This window comes from Lepidochelys kempii, chromosome 9, assembly GCF_965140265.1.
Source record: "Lepidochelys kempii isolate rLepKem1 chromosome 9, rLepKem1.hap2, whole genome shotgun sequence".
In the NCBI taxonomy this organism is placed as follows: Eukaryota; Metazoa; Chordata; order Testudines; family Cheloniidae; genus Lepidochelys; species Lepidochelys kempii.
In genome coordinates, this window is record NC_133264.1 from 19,687,244 (window position 1) to 19,704,933 (window position 17,690).

The 17,690-nt window shown below is 48.0% G+C and overlaps 1 protein-coding gene across 2 annotated transcripts in view; it reads left to right on the plus strand.

Moving 5' to 3' along the window:
• SI (sucrase-isomaltase) overlaps positions 1 to 11,473 on the plus strand; it is a 152,821-nt gene extending 141,348 nt beyond the window's left edge. For both annotated transcript variants that reach the window (XM_073359491.1, XM_073359490.1), the window contains exon 71: positions 9,142 to 11,473. In XM_073359491.1, coding sequence (XP_073215592.1) covers positions 9,142 to 9,219 — 78 coding nt within the window. In that variant the 3' untranslated portion in view covers positions 9,220 to 11,473. The remainder of the gene's footprint in view (positions 1 to 9,141) is intronic.
• The last annotated feature ends 6,217 nt before the right edge of the window (positions 11,474 to 17,690 follow it).

Consider the following 17,690-nt stretch of genomic DNA (forward strand, 5'->3'; position numbering starts at 1 on the left):
GGTATTTGTGGGCCCAGCATCATACATACATTTTGTGGCAGAGAGGGTTAGACTCCAGTTCCTTAGGGAGGGAGTTGCAGTGGTGAGTCCCCAACACTTCTCCAAATCTGGCCCCAGGTATCTCACACTGGACATCCAAAAAATGGAGGAATTTAGTGGCTCACTGAAAATGTTTGTTTAGGTGAAGACCAGTATCACACAGGAATTCAGCATGCAAGACAGGGATGGAATCGAGTTTTCCAGGATAACATGCAGCTACTTTAACCCTGGAACCATCCTTTCCCTTCCTCCAGTCTCCTGCCTAAACACCTTCAAACTTCTGCAATTCTGCAACAAATGATGCAGAAAATCTACAGACCTCATTCACATATAACCCTGATTAATTCCAATAGTACCATATATCTTGTGCACTGAATGAGGCAGAGTCCTGTGGGGGAAAAATGTGTGATCATATAGTCAGACTATATCATAATGCATGTGTACAAGTGGGCTGAATTAAAGCAGTCTTAATTCTGGCATTCCCTAACTTTTTAGTGCTGGACTTTGCAACCTGAAGGTTTTGGGGTAATATGGTTCTTTGGATATAATTTACTAATTTCAAGCAAGCAAGCAAACAAATTGGAAAAACAGAAAATCCATTATGTAGAACCATATGGCCTATAATTTGGATCATCAGCAGGGCTAGGACCTTTTGATCAACAGATTATTTGAGCTCATGGAGTAATTGTAGCAGTAATAGGCTCTTGTCCTCTTCTGTCAACCAGTCACTGAAGAGGGGGTGATAAATATGCTTTGCCAGTGGATTTCACAGATAGCTGATAGCAAAGAAATGTAGAGGCTCAAGAATCCTGAATTCAAATCCAGGTTCTGTAGGGGAGTGTGTTTTAGTGGTTATAAAGTCTGCTGCCTCTGTGCACATAGTCTCTCTACTTCTATTCACCCCAACTGTGGACTCTATCTCCATCTCCTCCTATTGACTTCCCCATCCTGGCTCCTGATTCCCTGCATCCCCACTTACTGTTCCTGCCTCTCTCCTCAGTCTGTCTCCCCGCCTTTCTGGCTCCTACCGCTCTGCTCCTATCTACCCGCTTCTTCCCCCCAGCTCCTACAGAGGCTCAGATATTAAAACACACATTCAGGGTTGGTAACTACCCCTTATTTGGATTTATTTGTGTTCAAATGACATCCCTGATTTAAGGCCCTGATTCAGGAAAGCACTTTAATTTTTTGTAAGCATGTTTTTAATTTTTAATGCCTGCTTTAGTGTTTTCCTTAAGTAGGGACTAAATAAATCAAAGCTATTTGTTTTTCCTTTTAAAAAATACTTTTCCTCATATTAGAAATTAATAAAAAGAAAGTAGAATTCCAGGCATTGTGGATTCCTTACCCTTAGATTAATTTGTCGAGGTCTAGTATTCACCAACCCATTTTCTGTGCAGTGACTGCTAGGTAGCATGCTTTGTTGTTTACTTATACCAGGCTGCTCTTGCTTCCTCTACAAGTTTTCATTTGATTCCTTTAATCTAACACCTCTCACAACTGAGCTAAGCTCTCTTTCTGCTCCTTCTTTTCTTATTTTCACTGACAGCCTTTGCTGCCTTCTGTTCATCCTATGCTGCTATCAGTCATGAGAAAATGCTTTCAAGGGTTCTACCCTTTCCATCTCTTGAACTACCTTTAGAAAACGAAACATTTTCATGCCACCTCTATACACTGTAATTTAAAATGGATCTAATCTTTCCTGCCCTCTACTTTTTTTATAACTAGAGATATTTTCCAATGAAAATTGAGATAACCTAATCTCTCTCACTCTCTTCCCATATAACATTTCAAGCAATAAATAAAATTCTCATGACTTTGAGAACTTACCCACAGAGCAGAGGCAGTTTCCAAGAGTTTTAATTAAAGCTAAGCATTTATTTAGGTTACAGTGTCCTATCTTCAACTTGAATAGAATCATTCCTTTTCTTGTGTTTAATCTTTGATCGTCTACCTACCTTTGAACTTGAATGACTGTCCTTTCCTTGTCCCATTTCTGCTGTCACTCTTGCATAACGTTAACCTGATAGAATTCCACACAGGTAGGGAAACCTTTTTCAAACAGGGGTGTTTTTACTTGCTGTGTTCTTAAATATAGCCAGTGGTACAGGAGCCTGGAATACCCTGGTGCACTAAATGTATAAATTTTCTAATTAAAATACCTTAAGGAGAAAGAGATACAACTTCTGAACCTAACTCTGATCTTCCAAACTGCTTATTACAATTAGACTGCATACCTAGTTTTCTATCTAAAATTGAGTATTAAGCCATAACTAATACTATCTGCAAGGCTATTGTAGCTATGTTGGTTTCAGGATATTAAAGAGAGAGAAGGTGGGTGAGGTAATATCTTTTATTGGAACAATTTCCATTAGTGAAAAAGACAAGCTTTCAAGCAACAAAGAGCTCTTCTTCAGGTCAAGAGAAGAGCTCTGTATAACCTGAAAACTTGTCTCTTTCACTAATAGAGGTTGCTCCAGTAAAAGATATTCTTCTTGGAGTGCTTGTTCACGTCCATTCCACATTAGGTATGCGCGTGTTGTGTGCACAAACGTCAGAAACTTTTTCCCTTAGCGGCTCCTGTCAGGCCAGCGGGGCCCCCCGAGTGGCGCCACTGTGCTGTGTCTTTATACCCCTGCTGGCCCAAGCTGTTGTCAGTTCGTTAACATACCTATTGTGGACACTTAAGTCATTAGGTGCTTGGAGGCTTCCAGCATCCGCCCCGGGCCACAGGGCATGCTGCAGGCCCACAGCTTCAAGGCTTGAGCCATGTGCCACAAACCTATGCCGGTTAGTGACCCCCACGACTCGTGTCTGTGTTATCTGTGGGACAGACATCAAACTGAACGGTGTAGGATTTGCAAGGCATTTAAGCCTAGAACAAGGAAAGAAAGAGACTTTCGTCTAAAGCAGCTGTTAATGGTGGCCGCATTGCAGCCGCCGGGCCAGGAGCACCCAATGCTGGCTCAGGCTTCCTCGGTGCGTAGTGCCCCAGAGCCGTCAAGAGACCTGGCACCGGCTAAGCACCGTCAGCCCCAGAGTGCCAGGCTAGGCCCCGGCACTGCTCGTCCTCCGGGCGCGGCTCCTGGCGCAGCCGAAAGGAAGGTGTGGTCATTCCCCGCACAGGAGGCAAACTCCCAAGGCACCGAGCGCCGATAAGAGCAGGAAGGCCGTGGTACCGGTGCTGAGACTGGCAGTCCGGCAGCAGAAGCCCCACCGAGCCCAGACCTAAGTGAGCTCAGTGCAGACGATGGGCTCGAGAGCATAATGGATCAGCCCTCTACGCCTGGCACCTTTGAGGCTGCAAAGGACCTCATTGAGCTGTCGGCGGGTGCCATCGAGGGGTAAGCCGGCAATGGTGTGCCGCTCGAAGACACCGTCCCGGCACTGCTCCCGGAGTTGGTCCCAGTTGAGCTCTGACTCTGCAGACTCAACAGTTGCCAGTGGCCCAGAAGGAGGTTACAGCACCAGCAGTGGGTTGGCACGAGGAAGCACCGGAAAGGGCATGCTGCTCTCCAGCACCACCCAGAGACCGGCACAGGGAGGAGTTGAGACGGCTCCCGCTCATTAAGACCATTCAGTCCTATAAGACTATATGGCAGACCCCGGCCTCCAGCGCTCCAACGGCCAAGGGAGTGGAGCGTAAATACTTTGCCCCTTCTAAGGGCTATGAGTTCCTGTTCTGCCACCCGAGTCCATGCTCCCTAGTGGTCTCAACGTTAAACGAAAGGGAGTGCCATGAACAGCAGGCCCCGGCCCCTAAGGCCACGGAGGCGAAACGCCTGGACCTTTTTACTCATCTGGGAGTCTTCAGTTGAGGATTGCGAACCAGCAGGCCATCCTCAACAGGCACAATTTCAACTCCTGGGTGGCAGTGGGGAAGTTTAAGGACAACCTCCGGCAAGGTTCCCAACAGGAGTTCACGGCACTGGTGGACGAGGGCAAAGCAGTAGCCAAGACCTCTCTCCAGGCCTCCCAGGATTTGGCAGACATGGTGGCTAAAACAATTGCATCAGAGGTGATCATGAGGCACTCGGCGTGGCTCCAGGAGTCAGGCCTGCTGCCCGAGGTCCAGAATACACTCCAGGACCTCCCCTTCGAAGGGTCCGGGCTCTTCTCAGACCAGACAGACACGAGGCTGCACAGCCTCAAGGACTCACGAGCTACGCTTAAGTCGCTGGGTATGCACACCCCAGTACCAGCCAGTACCAGCCTCACCATAGGCATGAGCCTTACCATAGGTGAGGCAGGGATAACAGGCGACGGCGCAACAACAATGGTAACAATAATGCGCCGGGCCAGAACCAAGGCCAGCACAAACCCCAATCGGGCACTAAGCCAGGCTTTTGAAGGTGCGCTCGAGGACAGCGTCCAGACCAGTCACCGGATCCATCCCTTTGTTTCCTGAACCGCCTGTCCCGTTTCTCCCGTGCGTGGTCCACCATTACGTCAGACCGTTGGGTCTTACGCATGGTGCGGAACAGGGATTTGCTGCAGTTCGCCTCCCTCCCTCCCCACCCCCTGTTCCCGTCCCTCTTCAGGGACCCCTCTCATGAGCATCTCCTAGAGAAGGAAGTCCGCTCGCTGCTAGAGGCGGGGGCGGTAGAGGCGGTGCCGCACAGCCTGAGGGGGAAGAGGTTCTACTCCTGATACTTCCTCATCCTCAAGGCCAAAGGGGGCCTTTGCCCCATCCTAGACCTGCGTGGGCTCAACAAGTTCCTGGTCAAGGCCCGGTTCCGCATGGTCTCTCTGGGCACCATCATCCCTTCCCTGGATCCGGGGGACTGGTACGCTGCAATCGACATGAAGGATGCGTACTTTCATATCACCATCCACCTAGCACATCGGCGGTTCCTACGCTTCACCATGGGCCAAGAACATTACCAGTTTGCGGTTCCCTTTCGATCTGGCTGCGGCCCCAAGGGTGTTCACGAAGTGCATGGCGGTGTGGCAGCCTTCTTATGGAGGCAGAGAATCTGGGTGTATCCGTACCTCGACAACTGGCTCCTGGCGGGCTGATCCGAGGCGGAAGTGCGGGGCCATGTGGAGGTGGCCCTGAGATTGTTCCGCGAGCTAGGGCTCCTGGTCAATGTCCCCAAGTCCACGCTCGTGCCCACGCAGACAGTGGAATTCATAGGGGCAGTCCTGGATGCAGTGTAGGCCAGGGCAAACCTTCCAGTGTCCTGTTTCCAGGCTATCCAACAAGCGGTGGCCTCCCTGTGCTAGTTTCCAACGACAATGGCCAGGTGTTGCCTGCAGCTGCTGGGCCACATGGCAGCATGCACGCACGTGGTCAGGCATGCCAGACTGAGACTCAGGACTCTGCAGGCGTGGCTTGCTCAGGTGTTTCGCCCAGGCAGGTACACAGGGACCCCCTGGACTTGGTAGTGACAGCCCCAAGGGATGTGCTGGACTCCCTTCTGTGGTGGCAGTCCCAGCCTGTGGTTTGCGAAGGCATCCCCTTTGCCGCCCCACAACCAGACCTGACGCTGGTGATGGACGCATTCGACCACAGAAGGGGGACTCACCTGGGGGACCTCATGACGCAGGGGTTGTGGTCCGGAGCAGAGCGGTTGCTCCATATGAATGTGAAGGAGCTCAGGGTGGTTTGTCTCGCCTGCCAGACATTTCACGCCACTCTGAGTGGTCACAGCGTGACAGTTCTGACAGACAACACTACTGCCATGGTTTATATAAACAAGCAGGGTGGGGCTTGTTCCTCGCCACTCTGTCGAGGCGAGGCTCTCCTCCTCTGGGACCTTTGCATAGACCATGCAATACACTTTGAGGCTTATCTCCCAAGGGTACGAAACAAGCTGGCGGACTCCCTCAGCAGGTCGTACCCCATGCACGAGTGGACGCTCAGGGCGGATGTTATACTTTCGCTCTTCCGCAGGTGGGGGTTTCCCCGGGTAGACCTGTTTGCCACCAGGGCCAATGCCCAAAGCCCGCAGTTCTGCTCGTTCCAGGGCCGCAGCCCAGGCTTGCTCGCGGACGCGTTTGCGATCCTGTGAAGAGAGGGCTTGATGTATGCCTTCCCCCCGTCCCCTTGATGCACTAGGTCCTGCTCAAGGTGCGCAGGGACAGGGTGGAAGTGACCCTCATCGCCCCAGCGTGGGCCCACCAACACTAGTACACATCACTCCTAGAGCTGTCGGTGGAGGCCCCAGTAGTCCTGCCCCTCCACTGGGACCTCATTACACACGACAGTGGGAGGCTTCTCCACCCCAACCTATAGTCACTGCACCTGATGGTGTGGCGGTTCTGTGGCTAAATGCCCTGGAGAGCCAGTGCTCCCTTCCTGTGCAGCAGATTCTGCTTGGCAGTAGAAAGCCCTCTACCAGGGCGGCCTATATGGCCAAGTGGAAAAGGTTCACGTGTTGGTGTGAACCACAACAGGTACGGCGGGGCCAGGCCCCAGTGCAGGCCATCCTGGAGTACCTCCTGCACCTCAAGCAGCAAGGGTTAGCCCCGTCCTCACTTAGGGTGCACCTGGCGGCCATCTCCACCTTCCATCTGGGGTTCTCGGGGGGCTCGGTGTTTTCCCACCCAATGGTGGGACGGTTCCTTAAAGGGTTGGAGAGGGTGTTCCCATACTCCCACTCCCCAGTCCCTCCATGGAACTTAACCTGGTCCTTTTTAAACTCATGGGACCCCCTTTTGAGCCCCTCACTACCTGTTCGCTCCTCCACCTTTCCTTGAAGGTGCCATTCCTGAGTGCCATTACCTTGGGCAGAAGGGTGTCCAAACTGAGGGCCCTCACCTCTGAGCCACCATATACAGTATTGCACAAGGACAAGGTGCAGCTCCGGCCGCACCCAAGTTCCTCCCTAAGGTGGTCTCCCAATTCCATATGGGCCAGGACATTTGTCTGTCCGTGTTCTTCCCGAAACCCCATACGGACCTGAGTCTTCGCAGCTTGCACACCTTGGATGTGCGTCGAGCACTGACGTTCTATTTGGAGTGCACCAAGCCCTTTCGCAAGTCTGCGCAACTGTTTGTGGCTGTAGCCAAGAGGGTGAAATGCCTCCCAGTGTCGGTTCAGCGGATTTTGTCTTGGATTACAAGCTGCCTCCGGGAGTGCTATGAGCTCGCAGGTGTTCCGGCCCCGGCGGTCACGGCCCACTCAACGAGGGCACAGCGACTTCTATGGTGTTCCTGTCACAGGTCCCGATCCAGGAGATCTGCAGAACAGCCACTTGGTCCTCGGTGCACACCTTCACAACCTACTACGCGGTCAACCAGCAGGCCAGAGAGGACGCTTTGAGCAGGGGGTTGGACTAGATGACCTTCTGGGGTCCCTTCCAACCCTGATATTCTATGATTCTATGACGCGGCAATTGTCAGAGTGGTCCTCTGAGCAGTTGTTCTGTGACTCCTACCCTCCTCCAGAGGTAAGCTTGTGATTCACCTAATGTGGAATGGACGTGAACAAGCACTCAAAGAAGAAAAAACAGTTACTTACTTTCTCGTAACTGTTGTTCTTCGAGATGTGTTGTTCACGTCCATTCCACTGCCCACCCTCCTACCCCTCTGTCGGAGTCGCCGGCAAGAAGGAACCGGAGGGGGTCGGGCCGGCGGGGGTATATATGCACGGCGCAGTGGCGCCACTCGGGGAGCCCCGCCGGCCTGACGGGAGTCGCTAAGGGAAAAAGTTTCCGACGCTTGTGCACGCAGCGCGCGCGCACCTAATATGGAATGGACGTGAACAACACATCTCGAAGAACAACAGTTACAAGAAAGTAAGTAACCTTTTTTTTTACCTCACCCACCTTATAACTAATGCTGACAGTTCAATGGGAAATCTGTTTAAATGATTAGTTATCCTGTGTAATTTTGAAGTATGTAAACTTTAAAACAAAAAAATGCTTTTGAAAACTAGCCTTTTTGGTTCATTAGAAATCTGTATCCTTTCCTAGGCTCTTCCATTATACATAGTTTACACAACATATAATACTCAGTCATGTCTTTTAGACCAAGGTCCTGCAATGAACTCCAAATGGGCATAACCTCTGTGGAGCCCTGAGTGAAAGCATGTCAATAAACCGAGGACTAGTTCCACAAAGGGGACTTAGACTCAATGTTGCAATGCCTGACATTTAGGCACCCTGCAGTCTAGTGGACTCTAGAGTCCCAAGTTAGGTACCCAGGCTCCCTATACAATGCATGGGGAAAGTTAGGTGCTCTTCAAATAAGGATCTACAAAAGCCAGCAAACTGAATGTAGAGCCACCTAAGCTAGCCCGTAGGAAATGCTGAGGAGAAGGGTGAGCAATTAGGCTCCTCCTCCCCACAAAAAGGGAGCTAGGTATTAAAATCCAGGTTGGAGGGAGGTGCTACCCTCTGCTTTGGATTCTCAGCTCCGAACTCTCTCCTGGAATTAGCTGCCTTAGCCATTTCTCACCAAAAAGGAGGAGGAAATGGTGGTGCCCCCTGTACTTTTAGCCAGTGGTTGGGCACTCACCAAGGATGAGGGCGACTCAGGTTCAATTCCGTCCTCTGCTTTATATAGAGAAAGGAATTGAATTTTGGGTCTCCACCCCCTGCCAGGTGAGTGCACCAACCATTGGCCCATGGGGTGTTCTGAGATGGGTTTCTCCCAATCTCTCCTGTTGAAGTTATTCCACTGTGTGTAAGAAAGAGTCACTGGACCAGAGAAAGTGTGAGAGTGAGGCACTCAGGTGAGACTTGGGAGACCAAGGTGCAAGTGAGCTAGGCAGGAAAATGCTTAGTTTAAGAATCTTGTTGGGACTTACACATGAGCTGGGAGCCAGGCATCTAGACTGAGGCATCTGTGCATATGTTCACTGATGGATTTTTAAATACTTTAGACACTTTACTAATGAAAAAGTAGGCACTGAGGGGAGTTTACCAGTGGAAATCTATGTGCGTGGGGACTTCAGACTTAAGTGGCAGCTGAAGGGGTTTTTTTAAGAACTAGAATTTAGATTTTGGTGCCTAAAGTGACAGTTTGGTCACTTAAATCCCTTTGTGGATCTAGCCCCAAATCCTTAAGAATGACTGGGCTGGGCTTCCCTCCATTGTGATTTGTTATTATATACTCATACCCGTTTTCTTCCTTTGACCTCTTCTCTACTTTCAGGTTCTACAAATTGATTTTACTGAGAAAATATTCAGCATTGAAAAATTTACACAACTTACATGGACAACAAGCAATTAACCATCGGTGGGCAAGAGGCAGTTTTAAAGCATCTCCACAGGCATATTTTCATCAGCTGTTGTATTTTGTTCAGCTATACTAATAGCGAAAAAAACAAAGAACTAAAAAAGGTCTATTGTGCATAATACTGCACTAAGACATGTAATTTTGCCTGTGCCACTTAATTCCGACATGATTAGTACGTATGTTCACTTAGCTTGCTCACATGGATACAAGCTGATTTTGGAACATACATATCATATTAATGAAAACATGTTAAGATTTCGCTGAGATCTTTTGCTGAGTAATAGAGAGCTTAATTTTTGCAGGTTATTGAGGTGTCCCCTTTAACTAAAGCATTGCCTTGATTTGGGCAGGCAAGCAAAGCACCTTCCCCATATTAATAATGTGGTTCAAACAAACCCCACATCAAAGCTTCTTCTATCACTGGTGTTGAACATTTTGAAGTACCAGAAGAACCACAGTTCCCATGGTATTTCTGGTAAGGAGACACCACGGGAGGAGACATGTAAAGAAAAGTGCCCAAACGCTCTTTAAAACAAACAAAAAAACCAAGTCTGCAGCCATTAAAGAAAAACCTCAGAAATATGAACCAAGTGGCTAATTCATCACTGCAAAACAAGCTTTTACACTGAACTGGCTATCTCAAGTTAGCTGTCCTGCTGTAAAATCCTCGTGGAGACAATGTTGTAGTTTTCAACTTGATGCAGTGAGTCAGCAGAGATCCTGGAATAATAGTTCTGAAAGGTGGGAACTGCTACATTCAGCTAAGCCACTTGCTGATAACTTTAAATGGTTTCATTCCTCACATAAAAAAGGAGAGGGAGGGTTTCAGAGCTGCATGGCTGTCTATGACAGGTTTCAGAGTAGCAGCTGTGTTAGTCTGTATCCGAAAAAAGAACAGGAGTACTTGTGGCACCTTAGAGACTAACAAATTTATTTGAATCTATTTCCTTAAGTTAAATATCCTCACACTTTCCTGTCAACTGTCTAAATGGGCCATCTTGATTATCACTACAAAAGTTTTTTTCTCCTGCTGATAATAGCGCATCTTAACTAATTAGATTCTCACAGTTTGTGTGGTAACTTCCAATTTATCTGTGTGTGTGTGTGTGTGTGTGTGTGTGTGTATATAATCTTACTATATGTTCCATTCTATGCATCCGATGAAGAGGGCTGTAGCCCACGAAAGGTTATGCTGTAATAAATTTGTCTGTCTATGAGCGACACTTCATTTTGATGCTATACATAGATGGCATTTGGCTGAGCTCCATTGCTTCATTGTTCCTCCCAGCTCAGGAAGAAGCCAAGTCAAAGAAAATTAGCAGAGCCCATGGGCACGTTCAAAGCTGCACTAGAAATCCAAAAGAGCTCAGAGCATTTTGGCAACTCAGATTGGTGGAGCTTAGTTTGTGCAGAGCTTAGACGAGCACCTCCATCTTTTTTTCTTCTGTTCTCCCTCCCAATGAGGGAGCCAAGAAGAAAGGGGAACAGAAAGTGTTTGTGGCAGTGGTGGAGGGGACTGGAAAGAGAGAAGAGCACCTTTTACAAGATTTCATCAATGTGAGGTATAAATATTAAAGAGCAACAGGCAATCATTGATTATTAAAGACCTTTCACAAAAAGATGATTATTAATAGCAGAGACAGTGCACTGTAACACTGAAGAAATGAGAGACAGTGTCTTTTTGAAGTCTAAATTCACACAAGGGACTTTATCATTGCAATGCCTAACTTTCAGGGGCCTTGCCAGCTAGTGGAATTCATAACCCTGAGTCAGCTGTGCAAGCTCCCTATATCATGCACAGGAAGATTCACAAAATCCAGGCTAAGCCCGACAGTAGGAAAAAGGGGTGTGAGCTAAGCCTCATCCCTCAGGGCATTAGGTGCTTATTGCCTTGTGGGCTCCACAGTCTCCTTGAGTTAGTTGTAAAGGCATCACTGCAGAGACCAGCCAGGGTAGGGGGAGAAAGTAGCAGCAGCTGCTTCATTTATAACCTTTAGCATAGGTACGGGCAACTGTTGACATGCAGCCTGCCAGGGTAAGCCCTCTGGCAGGCCGGGCTGGTTTATTTACCTGCCGTGTCTGCAGGTTCGGCCGATCGCAGTTCCCACTGGATCACTGCTCCAGGCCAATGGGGGCTGCGGGAAGCGGCATGGGCCAAGGGATGTGTTGGCCGCTACTTCCCCCAACCCGCATTAGGCTGGAGTGGCGAACCACGGCCAGTGGGAGCTGCGATCAGCCAAACCTGTGGCCGTGGCAGGTAAACAAACCATCCTGGCCCGCCAGAGGGCTTACCCTCGTGGGCTGTGTGCCAAAGGTTGCCAATCCCTGCTTTAGCCTAATTCATGGTTTCTATTTGTACAAGCCTGGTCCAGTGGCACCTGGACTAGCACCAAAGCTGCATAAAGATTTAAATAAATGGCCCTTGCCCCTTCCTCTGCACTCTGGGAGACTCTGTCTTGGTTAGCAGGGAATTAAGGGGGGGAGGGCTTTGTGAGGGCTTCCATGTGGCAGGTGGGTGGGCAAGTGGCACTGAGGTAAGCCATTGGCCGCTCGTCATCTGGAGGAAGAGATATAAACCACATCCTTCCAGCCTGAGCCTCCACCCTCCCCCATCTCCCCCAAGTCCAAGTGAGTGTCCACTGAAGGTTCTCGGAATGGGGGGAGCGGTCAGTTCCCTGATAAACCAGGCTCAGATGTGGACATCAGGGAAGGCATTTTCTAAAAGAAACTGGAGAATCGGGTGTGAGATCCTAATGAGTGAGGCGACAATCCCATCTTTCACACCCCTTTAATTGTCATGCAAAAGCAATAGGATTGGACCAGTTGTGGAGGGGTGACTTGCACTGTACTGCCTAATACAGTATTGCCTAAAAGTTGTGCAATAAGTGAAGGTAATAAAGTTGTGACCTCTTTAAACCACTTTCCTTGCATCTTGTCTTTTTGCCTGGCTGTCAGGGACAAAAAGAATATTTGGGCTAAACATCAAGAAAAGCTTCTTAACGGTAATATCTGCTAGACTGAGGAAAAGTTGCCCAAGAAAAGGGGTAATGCTCTGGCCCATGGGAAATTTAAAACTAAACCCAAAAAGCCACTAGAAAATACACAAGAAAGAAACGGCGTCCATTGATAGATGAACTATATGACCACCTGACTTGTATGATTCTATGCTATTGCTCCCACGTAAAGACACATTAAGGAGGCTTTTCTTTCCTGCTAGGAATCAGACACCTCAAAATAAAAAATGTGAACCAAACATAAAAAGCTTGCAGGGTGACTACTTAATTGACATTTTCACTCTGGGCATTTCAAGTGCCTTTTTCTCTTCAACTCCTACTGGTACCGCAAACTTCCTTGTGGTAATGTAGGGGGAAGAAAAATGCCAGTCACATCCATTTAAGGTTCATCAACCTTTATCTACAGATTCAAAATATGATTGTCCTAGTCACAAACAGCTGATGAAGTGTTGCGACACAAAGAAGCCAGATATAAATACAGCTATCCACTTGCTGATAGTTTTAACAGACAGCATAGTTGGCACAATGGTGACATGACACTAATCTCTGACAGTTATCAAGCTTTAGGCAGTAAATATAGGGATTGAGCAAACCGTGCTTAACTAGCATGGCTTCACAAGGGTCTTACTTTGATGGGTGAGTGGAATTCACAACCCCAAGTTAGGTACCCAAGCTCCCGGTACAATGTGAAGGAAGACTTCGGCACTTAAAAAAATGAAAGAGCGGTGAAGCTGATAGTAGCACTTATCAAGCTGAAGCTAGAAATTGTAGCAAATTGCTATGGGAAGCAACGGGACACAAGGAGAAATCTATGGTCAACAGCGTAAAGGACAGTGGGGTCAAGGAGCGCAAGACTGAAGAGAGTTGGGGGTCATGAAGGGTTCAGTGAGGGTGAGTATTAAAGATCTGAGGCCATGGTACGCAAGTCTGGGGAGAGTGGGGGGGTTGTGCAGGAGTCACAGGTGATAAGTATGGCTGCTGGCAGGGTCACAGGGAGTCAATTAGGGAGTCTCTGGAGAAAGGGGGGTCATGTAGGGTTCAGTGGGCCTGAGTAGCAAGGCGGGGGAGGGCGAGTCAAACGACGGCATAGTGAGCAACAGTTGTGATAATGAGGATCACACAGGCGTCAGCATCATGAGGGAGTGGGGGGGGGGTCATTTAGGAAATGGCTGGTAAAAGTAGGGTCATGCAGGGGACAGTAGGGCTATCATGTCAGTGGGGGCACAAAGATCACGGGAGAGCACAGCTGAGGGTTATGTGGGGGGGAGGGGTAGTTAATATACTGTTAATGCATGTCAAGGCAGTGTAGTCATGCAGGGCAACACTTGTGACAGTGAAGATCAGACAGTGGTCACTGATAATACATTTGGAGGCCAATGGTGTCATGGGGGGGTGGCGTTAATGTAGTATCTGGAGGAAACACATTGATGCAGGGGTCAATGTGGTTGACGAGCAAGCCATTGTGGTCAAACGTGGTCATGGAGAGCAATAGTTGTGATAGTGAGGCTCACATAGGGAGGTTACATCAGGTCCTGGCACTCAAGGCTGGTGGGGGCAGGAGAGAGTTACTGAGGGCCAGTAGCAAGTATGCACTCTCAGAAGGTCATGGATAGCAAGGCTGGGAAGTAGTGGGGTTCATGTGTGGGGGGTGTCACTGATCCATTTGGAGGCAATCACGGTCACAGAGGGGACATTTAGGGAATGACTGGAGAAAGTGGGGGGTCATTCAGGGGACAACAAGGCTAAGTATCAAGTTGGTGGGGGTGGAGGGGCACACAGGGCATTAGAGATCAAGGCCAAATGTAGTGGCGGGGGTTGTCAATAAGGCTCAGTATCAAGGCAGTGTGGTCCACGAGGTGGCAGTGAGGGTCAGGCAGGGGTATCAATGATGTTACTTTTAGAGGCAGTCAGGGGGGTCAGTAGGCGAATGCCCAGAGTGTGCAGGGGTGAGCAGGGTCACTGAAGCTGAATATCATGTCAGTGGGGTCATGGTGAGCAAGGTTGATTGATGGTAGTGGGTGTCATGAAGGGGGTCAGCGAGGACCAGGAAGTGGGGAGGGGCTGGGGAGGGTCACAGGAAGCAACACTTGTGGTACTCAGGACATGGGCAGGGTCACTGCTGAGATGTTTGTAGACTGCCAGGATCACAGCGGGGTCAATAAGGGAGTTTCTAGCGAAAGAGGGGTTATGTTGGGATGTGTCAAAGAGACTAAGTATCAGGTCAACGCGGTCACACAGCATCATGGAGTGCAAGGCTGAAGACAGCGGGTGTGTGCGCAGTCATTCATTGGTCAATGGGCTTCAGTATCAAAGGGCTGGGGTGGGTGCGCAAATGAGGTCCTGGAGAGCAACAGCGGTGAGAGCGAGGATCACACAGGGGTCAGTGATGATAAGTTTGGAGGCTGTCAGGGTCACAGGAGTCAGTTAGGGACTTGCTGGAGGAAGCAACATCATGCAGGCGTCAAAGAGGCTGACTAGCAAGACAGTGGGGTCACATCGGGTCATAGAGCTCAAGGGCGGTTAGTGAGGGCCAGTAGCAAGTAGTGGGGGGGTCACACGTAGTATGACTGGAGGTGGTCATGCAGGGGGGATCACTGATAAGTTTGGAGGCTGTCAGGATCACAGAGGGGTCATTTAGGGAATGTCTGGAGAAAGTGAGGTCAGTAAGGATGAGTCTTAGGGCACTGGGTCTCTAAAGGCTGCAGATTGTCAGTGGGATCACATGGGGTCATGGCAAGCAAGGCTGAAGGTAGTAGGGGTCTTTACATCAATGTCTTTGAGTTCTTTCAGATTAGTCAGAAGATCTCTGCCATGTTCTTTGAAATCAAATTAATTAATTTCTTCTTTGAGTGGGTTACTGATCTGGTGGATAAGAGAATGTGCTGGACATAATATACCTGGACTTTAGAAAGGCTTTTGATGTAGTCCCACATGACATTCTGCTAAGTAAGCTGGAGAAATGGGGGATTGGCCAAACTACAATTAATTGGCTACATAATTTGTTAAACAACTGCAAACACAGTAACCATTAATGGAATGATGTCAGCTTGGAGGGAGGTCTCCAGTGGGGTTCCACAGGCATCTTTTCTGGGTCCTGTGTTGTTTAACATCTTTATTAATGCCCAGGATGTGGGAATAGAGAACACAGTGATCAAATTTGCGAGTTGACAACACTTTGGCAGACACAGCTAAAATTCCAAGTTGATCTTGATCACTTGGAGAACCTGGCTATCACCAACAAAATGAAACTCAACAAAGACAAAGTCAGGTGTTGCACTGATGGAAGAAAAACCAAATGCACAGGTATAGAATGGGAGACGACTGGCTTGGCAGCAACACTGCTGAGAAGGATCTGGGAGCTGCGGTTGATCACTGCCTCAACAGGAGTCAACAGTGTGATGCTGGTGCAAAAGATCAAACGCAGTTTTAGGCTGCATTAACAGAAGCGTAGCAGGCAAATCACGGGAGGTGCTAGCACTGTCCTACTGGGTGCTGGCTAGGCTTCTGCTCGAGTAGTCGAGTGTCCTATTTTGGTCACCAATGTACAGAAAGGATGGAGAATAACTGGAAAGGATTCAGACGTAAGCGTCAAAGATGATCAAAGGGATGGAATGAAAACCAAAGGAACAAATGCTGAAGGATGGGTATGTTTAGTATGGAAAAGAGGCGATGAAGGGGATACACGATAGCGGTCTTCAAATACTTGAAAGGCTGCCATAAAAAATGGAAAAAATTGTTCTCTCTTGCCAAAGAGGGAAGAAAAAAAGACAATGGTTTCAAACTACAGCACAGCAAATTTAGATTAAATCTCAGGAAAAACTGCCTACCTGTAAGAACAGCAGGCCAACGGACCAGACTGCCTCGGGAGGTTGTGATAACTCCTTCACTGGAGATTTCCAGAAGGAGGCTGGATAGTCATTTCTCTTGGATGGTTTAGAAACAACAAATCTCTTGGCAGGGGATTAGACTCGATGAATCTTTTGGCCACTCCCAACCCTATGATTGTATGATTCTAGCTAGCAGTGAGGCTCCATACTCACCTGTTTTCACTCCATGCATCTGAAGAAGTGGGCTTTTTACCCATGAAAGCTTATGCCCAAATAAATCTGTTAGTCTTTCAGGTGCCACTGGACTCCTCGTTTTTGTGGGTACAGACTAACACGGCTACCCCTCTGATACCGAGTACTCAGTTACTCAATCTGATAATATCTCTCTGCTTTCCAGATCTTCTTCACTGACAATACTGCCCTCTGCTTCGTCACACACTTTGAATCTGCACCTCTGCTTTATCTGCAGATTGCACACTGGAGAAGAACTGTGCTAGTCTCTGCAGCTGGCAAAATCAGGAAGTAGTTTCTCAGTAGAAATCATGTGTAAATCACATTGGCACATGGCTTCAGTACCCACCCAACGGAAATGTGGTGGTTTCAAATTGTTTTCAATTTGAAATATTGATTTCATTGAAACTAAAACTTGAGATACCATTTAAGAAAGTTAATAAAGAAGCAAACACACACTGATTAGAAATATTGACAGAAACCCCAGCAGAGCAAATTGATCAATTTTCCTGGCTCTAATTTTAAGCTGTAGAAATACATGTGATTTTCATAGGTTTAATAAAAATCTGTGAGTATTTTCACAGAGGAAAATTTTGTATTAATTTTTAGTGGCTGATTTTCTTATCTCAGAATAAATCAGGAATGTCTCTACTGAAGTAAATAAAATTACACTGGTGTAAAACCATCATAAAAGGAAACGCAGGCTGCCTAGTTCCTTCCTTACTGAGAAGTATCTTAACTTTGCCCAAGAATTGGCATGAGCTCATCTCTATACTGATTAAACTTCTCCCTAAGGTCAATATTTCCATTACGGGAACCTATGCTAGAATTACATATTCACTACCTACGATGTACGTGGCACTGGGTAAATATAAATACACAAAAATTATACCAACCAAAAGGGAGGCATTTTGTGTGTGTGTGTGTGTGTGTGTGTATTTATATATGTGCCCCATATATGTGAATTCTTTCCTTCTGTAACCAGGAAGAAAAAGAAGAGATATGACCATTTTTGTACTGTGGTGAAAGTGTATGGAGGAATTACCCTTTGCAGACAATATATTCCAACCAACTTTCATAGAGTCATAGAATATCAGGGTTAGAAGGGACCTTAGGAGGTCATCTAGTCCAACCCCCTGCTCAAAGCAGGACCAATCCCCAATTTTTTGCCCCAGATCCCTAAATGGCCCCCTCAAGGATTGAACTCACAACAGTGGGTTTAGCAGGCCAATGCTCAAACCACTGAGCTAACCCTCCCCACCAAAACAAGTGGGTGAAGCCATTTGGTTAATGAAAACCAGTGCTCCAACTTTATTGAAAGCTCTTCGACTGCTTGGATTGTGGATGGATTCATATCACTATCTGTGGATTTAAAATAGTTATGATGGACACA